The 12,132-nt window shown below is 38.8% G+C and overlaps 1 protein-coding gene and 1 long non-coding RNA gene across 2 annotated transcripts; both read right to left on the reverse strand.

The window, feature by feature from the left end:
* Positions 1-175: 175 nt before the first annotated feature.
* LOC145695358 (uncharacterized) lies at positions 176-1,310 on the reverse strand. The gene is made up of 3 exons (XR_014133698.1): positions 1,247-1,310; positions 325-410; positions 176-264 (listed from the first exon to the last, which is right to left on the reverse strand). It is a non-coding gene; the product is annotated as an uncharacterized LOC145695358 (long non-coding RNA).
* A 1,076-nt stretch (positions 1,311-2,386) lies between these two features.
* Positions 2,387-5,683, reverse strand: LOC145698420 (uncharacterized). Its single transcript, XM_081775627.1, has 5 exons — positions 5,536-5,683; positions 4,918-5,029; positions 3,449-3,561; positions 3,013-3,406; positions 2,387-2,953 (listed from the first exon to the last, which is right to left on the reverse strand). The coding sequence occupies exons 2-5, from the start codon at positions 4,993-4,995 to the stop codon at positions 2,870-2,872; spliced, it is 669 nt and encodes a 222-aa protein (XP_081631753.1). The 5' UTR covers positions 4,996-5,029; positions 5,536-5,683; the 3' UTR covers positions 2,387-2,869.
* Positions 5,684-12,132: the final 6,449 nt, after the last annotated feature.

Genomic DNA, 12,132 nt, shown 5'->3' on the forward strand with positions numbered 1-12,132 from the left:
TAATACACGTTTCTTAGCCGCGAATTCTCATTAAAAAGCCGCGGAATGTAAATAATGATAAATTTTAAGCAGCTTTGCTCTTGTTTTGGAAATATTGAAAATTATATAAGACGGAGTTAATGAAAATTTTATCTTGGATTAGGGTTTGACTTGTGGGCTAAAGTCACGTTACCCTTCCTTAATCACAGCTGGATCTTTGGAGGAATTGCAGAGATATCGTCTGAACATTTGGCGAACAGTGGCATCGTCCCATGCATTGCCGCTCTTTTGCAAGTTTGAAAAGATAGATTTTCGAATTTCAAGAAGTGAGTCTGCCAAACTGACCTTACGTGAAGATCTGGAGGAGGACTTGGCGGAAGTGGATGATCGGTAGGTCCGAGAGGAGGAGCGGCTAATTGCGTCGTCATCATCTACAAAAGCAAAAAGTTACTGTCTGCCACTTAGAAATCTCCAGAAATCTGAAGTGGCCAAATATGCTGATATGAGAAGAAACTGTCTGCGACAGTTCTTCCTTGCAATTTGGTTCGTGCGTCTAGTCAATCTTGATCGGGTAGGGCGATAAGGGCTTATGTTTGAAGCGCCCAGCTGCGCAGAGCCTTACGTTAGCGCCATACAGTGGTGAAGTACAACATAAATAAAAGCGAGAAAAAGAATAAACAGAAAATTTAAAATGCAACAAGATTTTCAAAATCCGATGTAGCAGTTCTAATGTTACTAATTCAATCTATTTGCTTATCATCAGTTTGAATATCTGTGAAAAATTATATAAAATAATTTTTGAACAAAATGATATCTTTCCCTGTCTGGTTCAGCAATTTAATTTCAGTTTTTAAATACAGTTAATTATGGAATTTTTGGACATTTTTTGTCACAAGATTTTCGCAAAAATGTCCAAAAATTTGATACACGCTGCCAGAAAAAATGTCCCATCCAAATCGCTTAAAAAAAATTTTTTTGAGGAAAATCCTCATCATCCTCTGTTTCATCCTTCTTCTCAAGACAAGAAATGTTCTAGGGGTACGAGATCAACCTTCAAATTTATCTTTCTCAAAGAAAAAGTAAGATTTTTGATAAGAAAAAACGTCATATCTGGCAAAAAAAAACAGAAAATTGAAATTTCGGCGCAGAAAATGTCCAAAAATTTGATACAGGCACTTTTGAAAAGTGTCCCAAGAAAACCCCTTAAAATTGGAAAAATGTCCAAAAATTTGATGTCCAAAAATTCTATAAAAAACTGTATTATTACCTGAACTTTCTATGTCGAATGGATTTGCATCTGTTTCAAGGCCAGTCAGTGAGACTCCATTGACTTTTTATGGATAAAATTGTACTTTTTACAATTGTCTATTTATATTTTCTATCCAAAATCATAATTTGCTTTTGTTTGTTCGGGCGCTTTCATGATCATCAGTGCAGCTTCAACTGCAGCGTCGACGAGTGCTTTCGCAATGAGCTTGTATTCATTTCTGATCTTGACAAATTTTTTCTTCGGCTGGAACTTCTGCTTTTCGAAAAATCGAAGAGGAAGAATGTTTGAGAAAACATTGTGCTGGTCGAACAACGCGGCCGAGAGATCGAGGTTGGAATCGAGAATCGAATGGTTAGGAATGAATTTTCCTGGAGCTTCGTCGAGGTGGGAGACTTGAGTGCGCTTCCAAAAATGAGAACAAGGGACGTTCATGGCGGGGCAAACTCGAAGATGAATCGCCATGTGGGCGCGTTTCAAACGTCGAGGACAGCTTTTCAAGGGTTTTGAGCCTGATTTTGTTAGTAAAATAAGATTAGGGTTTTACATCATAAAATATTATTCACAACCTTGCCATAAATCGAATTTATACAGTCGACTTCTCTTTGCGAGCACAGTTCTTTCTCGTGCTCGCAAATCTTCCACCTCTCATCTTCAAGCTCGCAAAAATTGCACTTTACAATTTCTCGTTCATAATTTTCATCTTCATTACTTTCAATCTCTAGTTCTTCTTTCATCCGAACAAAGAGAATCTATTTTTATTGCTTGCAGTAACCTGCTTCCAGTAATGCGTTAAAAGAGACAAGGGGTGACTAAGATCTTTTGGGGACATGTGTTAATCGCAAGGGGGGATGACTCTGTCTCTGGTCTGTCTTTTTTTGCTTCCTGATTTCGAGAAATGATGAAAAATATGCGCTGATACTAAGTTACTGAGAAATCATGGAAGAGACTTTTTATTTATTTGTCGAAGAAAAACGATGTTGGAAAAAGCTTCTACACTTCTTTCAAAAATGAAACTTATACATGTATATGACAAAGCTTGTTTCCTAATATGACTCGATAATACAGTCAATAAATTATGTGAATTGAAAATTCCAGCTTGGAATCAACGAAGAGATTTTTTTGTTTTTTTTTCTCGTTTTATTTAGGTTTCAAATATACAGATAAACAGAGTTCAAAATTCGCAAGAATAATAAGATTTCGAAAAACTGAAGTAGACGGAAACGGACCAGGGGAGGTTTTTAATGAGTTTCATTTTTTTTACTGGCGAAGTATAGACATATTATCATATAAAAATATTGCCCGGCATCATTTTAATCGTGATCCGATGTTCTGCCGAGCGGGTTTTTTGTTAAAACTTATGTCCATTTCGGGGTTTAATATTTTCAAGTTTCATTTAGTTGTAGATTGATAAAGCAGCGTCTCGGTATTTTAAAACTAGCATTCAGAACGGAAGATTTAAAAACAATTTAACCCGCCGTCGCAGGAAGAGAGTATGTCCAAATTATGCAGTGACGGGTTAAGAAAGTGAAAGACGATTTGTTGACAATTATCGAGAACGAGTTAAAAAGATAGAAATTCTGATCTACTGAAGAATTGAAGCGCGAGAGATGAAGGTCGGGCTCAAACGGATTTCAGCTTGTCCTTGATATATGAAGTCATGCGGCGCTGGACTCGGGATGTCGGGCGGCGGACGGGTTTCTGGACCTAAATGGTTCATTTACAAAATGTCTCAATTATCCATCATGTTAGAGAAAGGGGCTTACCTGATCATGAAATTTAATCGTGTCCTTCTTTATCGCTCGAATTTTCAATTGTCTATCTGCTGGAGCATGAGCAACAGGCTCCGGCTTGTAAAGTTCGAAGACCTCAACTCTTTCGTTGAACGTGACTCTTCTGAGCGGCATCCTGCTGGTGTGGTATCTGCTGGGTGGCGCGATGGCAATCAGCCCAGTAGTGGGCAAGTGGTCCACATAGGTTGCGGATGAGCCGGAGGAACTTATAGAGCCGTCCGAGTATGATCCAGTGGAGCCGGTTGAGCCGGTAGATCCGTAACGAGCATGAGCCTGAATTGGAGCTGGTGCGGCGCGGCGCTGAGCATGAGCTTGGAGGTCTACTGGAGCGGAGTAGGAGCGGCCGAATGGCGTCTTTTTCGGAGCTCTAGAATTCCGATAACTCGCTGAATTAGACCACTAAGCTTACGTTTTAGCTTGCATGGAAGTAGAGAGATTCATCTTTTGCGTAATTTCGCGCAGCTCCTCCACAGAAAGCGAAGATCGCGACCTCATCGACGGTCGACTTTGCAAGTTAGCCTTCTATTCTGGGTTTATTTGAAAAACATCAAGCTACTTTATGTGCAATCGTCATTGTAAGAACGATCGTAACATTCCTAGAAAAAGCTTGGCTATTTCTGTGGCGTTTTGATGGGAGCCAGTGAGACTATGTAGCAGGAGCTCGGAATGTCGCCGACGCCCTTGGTGGAGCCGCTCACCGACCAAAGCGATTACGATTAAAGCTAGAATTAGAGAAAATGACGTAAACGGTCATCACATAGTTGTAATCGTTACTAAGGGGAAGCCAAGCTACTTCTTGAACTTGATTCAAAATTCAAGAGGCCAACTCGCGAATATTTTTTTGCTCTAAGAATTGACATCGAATCTAGGCCGTCTTAGTTGAAGTAAATTAAATTTTCAAAATAAGATAGCCGCGAAATAGAACGCCTAAAAACTTTGCTAGTTAAATTTTTTATGTTTCTTTCAAAAACACTGAAAAACATTGAAAAAGTTTGACTTTAGCTTGAGTCCCCAGCGAAATGGATTCAATTACACTCTTCGTATTTACTCAAAACAGGCGATTACGTTTCTCCTTATCAGAACCTTTACAACTGGATTTATTCTGTACGACCGGCTTTCCCGAGATTTTAACAAAGTTACTTTCGGTATTCGGAATTTAAAAGAAAAAATGAGCTTATCAGCTCAACCTGGTTGGAGATTACCAGTGTCACGTGACGGAACATTGGCAGCTGGGTTCAAGTTATAATCGCTGGGTTTCAACCGTACTTGTTACAAATTGTAGCAATTATGACGAAAAATAAACCGCGGCGAACTAGAACGTGGAATTGGAGGCTCTAGATTCTAGAGTCTAGAATCATAATTTCTTCTTATCACTATTTTAAACATGTGTCCAAACTTTCAATTCGAAATAGTCTCGTGAAAGAGGTTCAAATTGGGGCGGGTTTCACATGCTGCTGGCTGTTAATCAAAACGGGCCACTGAGGAGCATTAATTAATTAAATATCCCGTGCTTCAAGTTCGTATTATGACAGTCCGACCACGTAAGCATCTGATAATGCCGGGTGCCTAGGTCATGGTTTATTATTTCTACGCGCTAGAAAAGTGCTCGCGCAAAGATCCTCTAATGATCACGTGTTTGAGCCGGCGGATCAGCTCGCGCAACTTTTTCAACGTGTTCTTTTTTGGAAGATAAACGTGAAAGAAACAAAATGAGCAGTTGAAATAGTTCGAATTGTTTGGCCGAGAAAACGCTCTAGTTAAATAAAAGACAAACACTTATTTTTTCATTTGAAAAAAAAGGGTTATGTAAAGAGAGTGGTCCAGGGGCCCTGGAATTCAAGAGCGAGATGGACTTATGCATTTGGATAAACCCTTTAACTTTGGCTGAAGCTTTTGATTGTCGTTCTGGCGCCGGGCGAGCGTGTCCACATAAGCGGCAGTGGGATTCGGAACCATTTCGATTGATTTGTTGTTTAGTAAGTTGCAGCTTCTGAAAATGACATATTTAGGGCGCTGTCTAAAATTACCAAAAATAAAAAGCTAATGAGTTCCCGCAAAATAAGTTCACAGTTTCGCCTTCTTCCGCACTCGAAATCGTATATTATGTTCAAGTACTTCTAGCGCCGCGGTCTTAAGAGAATCACCATAGAAAAGTAAGGTAAAACCGTAAGACGATGTTTTTGAAATAAGCGTAACATTCTTGGGCATTTTTCATGGCTTATAAGAAGCAAGATTATTTGAATGTTTTGGATTGTTGCAGCGCGGAAGCGAATGGGTGTTTTTTGGGCGAAGAGTGGAACGTACGTAAGTTTGTTATTCCGTAGAATCAAGCGGCAAACTTGGGTAAACTTTTAAGAGTTCAGAGCTCTCTTCTTTGGAACTCAAGAGATCCAAGAGTCTTTGTTGATCCTAATTTTCAAGCGAAAAAAAAAGTTTTTTTTCTTTTCGTGAAAACTCATGATTCATGAAAATCGAACAAGAAAGGACTCTTCTTACCTATATTATCACCAGTAGTTGTTGTAATATCTTCCTGTAGTATTGGTTAAATTAAGGTTGAGTAAATAAGTTGTCGACTTCCTAGATTCTTGTCCGTGTCCTAATTCCCCTGTGACACTCTTGCAACCGTCATCACAACAATCTAAAAAACGTGAAAAGTGAATATCAGGCCGCTTCTTCTTTTGCTGTTTCTGGGAAATGCAAATTTGACAGTAGTTTTGCATGAAGAAAAGACGCGCCATTGATCCGATTAAAAAAAAGCCGCCGCAGACGTACACGTTGAAATGAACTTCCAGAAAGGATAGACTTGTTAACTCATCTTTATCTTGGCCAGACATGAACCCCCTTAAAAGTTTATCCGAGTTGAGCTTGAACGGGATCTGGCGCGAATTTCACGCTTTGTAAATATTTAACAAATCATCGATTTGAATGAGTTTGCAATTTAGAAAGTTATGGCTAAGTGATGCGGCAATCGCTTGGCTAAAACATTTCCGCGCAAAAAATAGAAAATTAAAAATAATCACCGTTGGTACTTTTGCTCGTAATTTGCCTCTATTTTTGGCGGAAAATTAACTTTTGTCATCAAAATAGTAATATTTAATTTATATTAAACAATCAACTAAATCAATTAATAGAAATTTTCTTTCAGCCGCGTGTCTCAATTTAGTAGGTGGGGTGCCCTTAAGATAGACTTATTTTTCGCTCTTTTCTCGTAAATTAAGACCTTTTCAAAGAAAAACACTAATTAAATTTTGGTCATTTTAGAATTGTTGTAAGTTGCTAATTCAATTTGTCATGTGATCATGTGATCGGCGCGTTCACGCAAGGTTCTAGTGCTGTATTCCCTTTCGGGATATTTCCTTCGTTTCGCTTTCCAAAAGGCCACCCACCGCCGGAAACTCACATCAAAACGCCTGGCATTAGCACAAACCACCGCGCAAATGCTGACTAAACATTTAAACGCCCGCTTAAATTACTTCTTATTCCTCCCTTCTCTTCTCTCAATCATTGCAGTAATTAATTAGCGATCAAAGGGGAGCGCAAAAGGCAGTAACGTGGGGACGTGAAGTCATTTCCGCGAAAATTATTCGCAGCAAAAGAAGGAATTTACCAAAGCCGGATTCAAATCAATTTACAGTAAAAAAAGCTATCAGGATTTTAAAAATTTATGTTATATAAAGCCGCTTGCGTCTTTTTCAAAAATACTTTAACAGTATTAAGGGTGTCAACAAAGATTTTATTAGGGTTCGGTAAATCGTTGTTTACACCCTTAAGATTTGCTAAAAAAAATCTCAAAATAAAAATTTCTTTTTGAAACTTTGTATTTTTTCAATTTGAGTTTAAAAATGGCCGGTGTACGTACACAGGTTAAACTTATTTAATCTTTGAATTAATTAGATTCGGAGGAAGGAAGAAGTAAGTAAATTAGAAGTGGAACAAGATGTCTCGAGCCCAGCTCCTTGGTCGTAATTACCGAGTCCAAATTGGCCCGTTCGTAGCTTCGAATTAGTGATGAGTTTACGAAAAGTTCACTGTAACGACGTCCTTGCTTGTCCAAATATGTGTCCGCGTTGATTCTATCGCGTCCGGCTGTGGGTTAACTTTCAAAACGACTCCCCTCCCGAAATTCCCCCTTCACGATTCACGGAAAATGACACTTAAAAATATTTGGACTATCATTTCTAGTCAGAACTCGGGCTCTCCCATGCCCAAAAATTTGGTGAAAACGCGAGAAAGAGTTAACCAACGGTCGCTTATGCAATTTTTGGAGCACTTAAATTCTCAGAAATTAGCTGAGACGGACCTTTTCGCGTTTTTGACTCAATTAATCACGTGGCATTTTATTTGGAACGTGGAGGAGGAGCCTTAATTTTCTTAAACTTCTACTTTTCCCTTCAGACCGTCTCCTGGTGGCTAAGTCCTTATCAGTCCTTCTCGCAGAAAATGTTCATTCCGTGACGCAAGAGCTGAACTTTTGGTTTTTGCCCACAAACAAGGCTGAGAAGAATGTTTACGAGATTTGAAATACAAGGTCCTCTCCGTACAAGTTACTCTGTCTGGGCGATTTTGTAAATACGAAAAGAAAGCTGACCAAAAATCGGTGATTAGCGATTTCTCTGCAGCGGATTTTGATAAGGGGCGCGGAGAAAGCTTTTTCGTAGAAGATTATTTCATCCCTTTTTATTTTATAATTTCAATAAAAAAAAATAATTATCATAAATTATCATCATTTATATCAATTATTTTAAATAAAAAGTAAAAATGAACAAAAATCCCCTTTGAAAAATTTTTGAGTCGGAAAAATTTTTTTCTGAATTTTCAACCCGTATACGTCAGAAAATCTCTTTGAAAATCTCTGATTCTTGCTCTTTTTTTGATCGTTCTCTCTTTTTTTCTAATCGGATTTGGCGGCTTTCTTCGTTGTTTTCTTGAAAAAGTTCAAACGTTTTCTGATTTTTTGATTATATAATAAGTAAGGATAAGACGGTAAGAATACGAGAAATTATTATTTCTCCCGTCTTTGGCCAATTGACAAGTGAAAAAAAGGTTTTCGGAAAGAGGGCGCCAGTAAGCGCGAGGAGCATTTTTCGGGCGCATAAACGCGCAGCGCTGAGCCAATTTTCTATGACTTCGAGGGCGCAAAGTATTAAGGAGAATGGGGACTTGTTGCCCTCCTTCTGGGGACGCCAAATTTCATCAGGAGTAACTCCTGGATGATAAGCTCCCTGAGCCGTCTATTTTTCATTCTCAAGAGACCAAATGCACGCCAAATTTTAACGTTAAAAAAGGAGCTGGAACCATTGCTGTTATGTTGATTTATGTTGATTTAAGGAATGAATTTGTCCTTTGAGCAATTAAATCATGTTCATTTTGAAATGAACCGACGAGCCTTTACTCTAAACACAACATCTACTTACAGTTACAATCGAAGGATTGTTTGGAAACGGCGCTCATCGTAAAATTGTAAAATTGAAAAAGATAATAGACAAAGATGTTCAGACGGGTAGACAAATTAGGACCGTCTTTTTTACAACAAGAAAAGAGGTCCTCTTCGATGAAAAAAAAAAGACTGACGAAGTTGTTTCAAACTTGAATGCGGAGCTGCATATTTTATCGAACCCTGGAGTTCACTGGGAAACGGCCTCATGCGAGCGAGGGTTAAGCTCGTTTCCGGTAATGAGCATAGTCGTTACAAAGCCCGAACGTTCGCCAGTACTCTCAGGCCATTTAAAAACAGAAAGGAGCGCCTTGTTAAATGTCAGGGGGAGGCCAAGTTCTTACTATTTATTTGGTAATGTGAGGTTCTTTCCGGTGGCTTTTGTGGCTTGTTCCGTTTTGGGGATAAACGAAAAGACGAGGAAAAATTAATTGAAGAACAAGAATTTTCAAACTGCTTAGTTTGTTAAAAAAATAATTCGTTAAATAAAAAATATTTACTATTGAACATTTTTTTCTTCAAAATTTCCCGAGGAGTAATTGTTAGTATCGCAAGTGTCACAAAAATCGCGTGAAAAATCGACAGGCAGGTTTACTGCTAATTTGCGCCTGTCAAACCGTTCAGACGAAACTTGCGATCGAGGCTAAAGACGAACTCGTAAAATTTTTATCAAGGGCTCAATTTCCTCGCGCAGGAAGTTAACCTTTCTCAGATCGACGAAATCAATGAAATCTTCTTTTTCTTCCATTTTATAGTGTCTTCAGAAAAGTTAAGAAAGAAGTAAGCTCAAGCGTCATTATTAAAAGTAGACACATTCTAACGATAACGAGGTTTATTCTGATTATAAACTGGAATTCTAGGTTCGCGATGATCGAAAGTAGACATGCGTTTTAATACGATTGTTTTGGCAATGTAAGACGTATTTATCACACAATATCAAAGAGCCGCAACTCAATTATTTTCAATGCTTGTTAACAAAGAAGAAAAATATCGTCTGGCCCCTCTCGAACCACCATCAATGTCATTATTGAAAAAATAAGATGTGGTTATATAATATCCATTTGCGCTAGAATCATTAAGGATACTGAAGTCTGTGATTTGATCAGACCTTTTTTTGAAGGCTAGCCCTAATTTTATCAGTTGTAATTTGTTACGCAGCACTGTTGAAATACAAAACAGAGCATTCTATGAAAGCAAAGCTCTTTTCGGTCCAGATTATTGTCACAACAAGTTTCTTTCATTTCGCGCAGGTTAAGCTAAGTCCTTGGCGAGAGTCGAGACTCGCTGGGCGAGAAAGTGGATTTAATCGTTAATGTAATTATGCAGCGTACGCTTCATCCGAATTTTGTACAAAATGAGCTTTTGTGAACTCGAATTCCTGAAGTTATTTTTGACTAAAACACTTTATTCTTGAACTTTATTTTTGGGCCAAACTAAGAAGAGGAATTAATTTTAATGAATTGAGTTTTGATTGGCCGATAGACCAAATACAGCAAGCTTATTGATCTTCCGAAAATGCACTTTCTTTTCTTGGTTTGTGCCTCATTTTTCCATTTTTATTGTTTTTTTCCTGTAATTCTTCGTAAAATGTTAAAGAAACAATTTCTGTCTATCAGTCAAAAATGTGGATAGCGGCGCCTGTGTGCATAATTGTTCCTGAAGTCGAATGTAAAACATATTTAACTACATGGTAGCTGCGGCTGCGATAGAATCCTTATTACGCTTAGAGCACAGTACTGGCGTCACGGATTTGGGTGCACCCATTCGACATTGTCGTATTATTCAAATTAACTTGTCCCTCTGGAGTAACCTTGCTTTGTAGCTTCCTGCACGAGTCGCATTCCGAGAAATGCTCATTTCTGGAGCTACTAATGTGGATGCTTCGAGGAATAATGAACAGGAAGGAAAGCACTTCTAACAAGTACCTGTTTTATGAGCGCGAAGGAGCTTCTGGGAAGCTCCGAGTTCCTCTTGTTTAGCAAAAAATGCCCGGACGACCCCAGGCCACATTCTTATGCAATGCTGCAACAAACACAAGAAAATGGCTAAAACAAAGTTTGATCTCATTACAATGTGAGCGTCTGAATTTGGAGTAAGTAGGCTAAGGCTTTCTTTCTTAGGGTTAGGGTTAGGTTTTTGATTATGTAAGGATTCTTGGACCTTGGTTTCTGGAACAAGTTAAAGTACTGGAATTGCAGTACTCATGAATAACAGAATAAGTACTGAGTCTGGTGAACGACTGCCGTATGCAGTTTCGTTATCACTCACCCGAATCGGCTTATCTTTTATGGCTAAGTTCTTCACTCGCGTCAGAATTTCAAGACGTTCCCGGCATGTCGCCACTTTGCTGTGGTTGCCCCCTTCCCTACTCGTCGCATAAAATCGACGTTTTCACTGAAGCCAGATCAGCAATTCCGCCTAATTGCCAAGCTTAGAAACATGCTTTTTCACGGATTCTAGTAACACTTTCTAAAATCATCAAAATTCTCGCGTAAATTCTGAAAAAAAGGAATCGCAAATTTGAGTTGTTCCGGAAGGACATATTTTGTCAACTTACTGAATTTGCGTTTTAGGCAAAATAAAAAAGACAATTTGTGAAAATTAAAATCTATTGAGAATATAACTAAGCACCGTGTTGTTGCTTGACTATGGATCATCTCAGATTTAGACTCGTTGTTTCGCAATCAAACCTGCTCTCTTTCGGGAGTAATATTGGACATCTCGTTAACTTTTTTCCGATGTTTTTGATGATGGTGCTTATTTTCACGTAGTTCCGATTGAAGCTGCTGAGAGACATCTTCGAGCCGGATATAATGATAGAATTGGATTTCCTGACTTTCAAGGAAGAAATACGCCGCTAAGTTATTATTAAGTTATATTTCTTCGAAGGGTTCATTAAAAAATGGCGAGCAGGTGTTGCGCAGTTTTAGAAGCGCTTAATGAGCAGAGTGAGGCACCACCAGTCGCGAGGCAAGAATTTCGCTGGTGGTTTTGGCGGTGGTGAACTTCGACGCTCAGACATTTGTGTGAATTGCTAATTCCATAACCAACCTTAAATACACTGTCGAGTACTTTGCGGGCCATAAACACCATCAAATAATTAATTTGTTAGGAGCGGTAGCTTCTTAAAAACTGACGTCGCCTGATGATGTAACAAGTGGAGCAGAGGGTTTAAAAGCGTGCGCCCTCATATTTCCCATGCATGATCGGCCCGTGCGCTAGAATCCAAAAAGCGTTTAGTGAAAATAATTATCATACTAATTCAATGAGAAAGAGATCGCTATATCATAGCCTATATGCATAGAAATACCGCCCGATAGAAGGAATCCAACTTGAACTCAATAATTTCAACGTTTCTTCTCTTAAAAGTTTTTCCTGCATGCTCACGTGACTTTACGAAAAATAAACCAACCCAAAAATTTAACGGGGCCAAAATAAATTTAAAATCCCGAGGTCAGGATTTTCTCGCAAAGGCTTGTTTTTGACGCACTTTGTTAGGGTACGTGGCGAGTTTGTCACATGATTGCTGCTGTCATTTCGATTTTCATCGGTTTGGAATTCAAAACATTCCAGTTTACGAATTTTTGGAAGGGCGGGTGTGACACTTGTGATCCGTAAACTCAGTAAACGTCCCTGCCGTCATCAAATTATACAAAAGC

Source organism: Oikopleura dioica, chromosome 1 (genome assembly GCF_907165135.1).
Source record: "Oikopleura dioica chromosome 1, OKI2018_I68_1.0, whole genome shotgun sequence".
Classification (NCBI taxonomy): domain Eukaryota; kingdom Metazoa; phylum Chordata; class Appendicularia; order Copelata; family Oikopleuridae; genus Oikopleura; species Oikopleura dioica.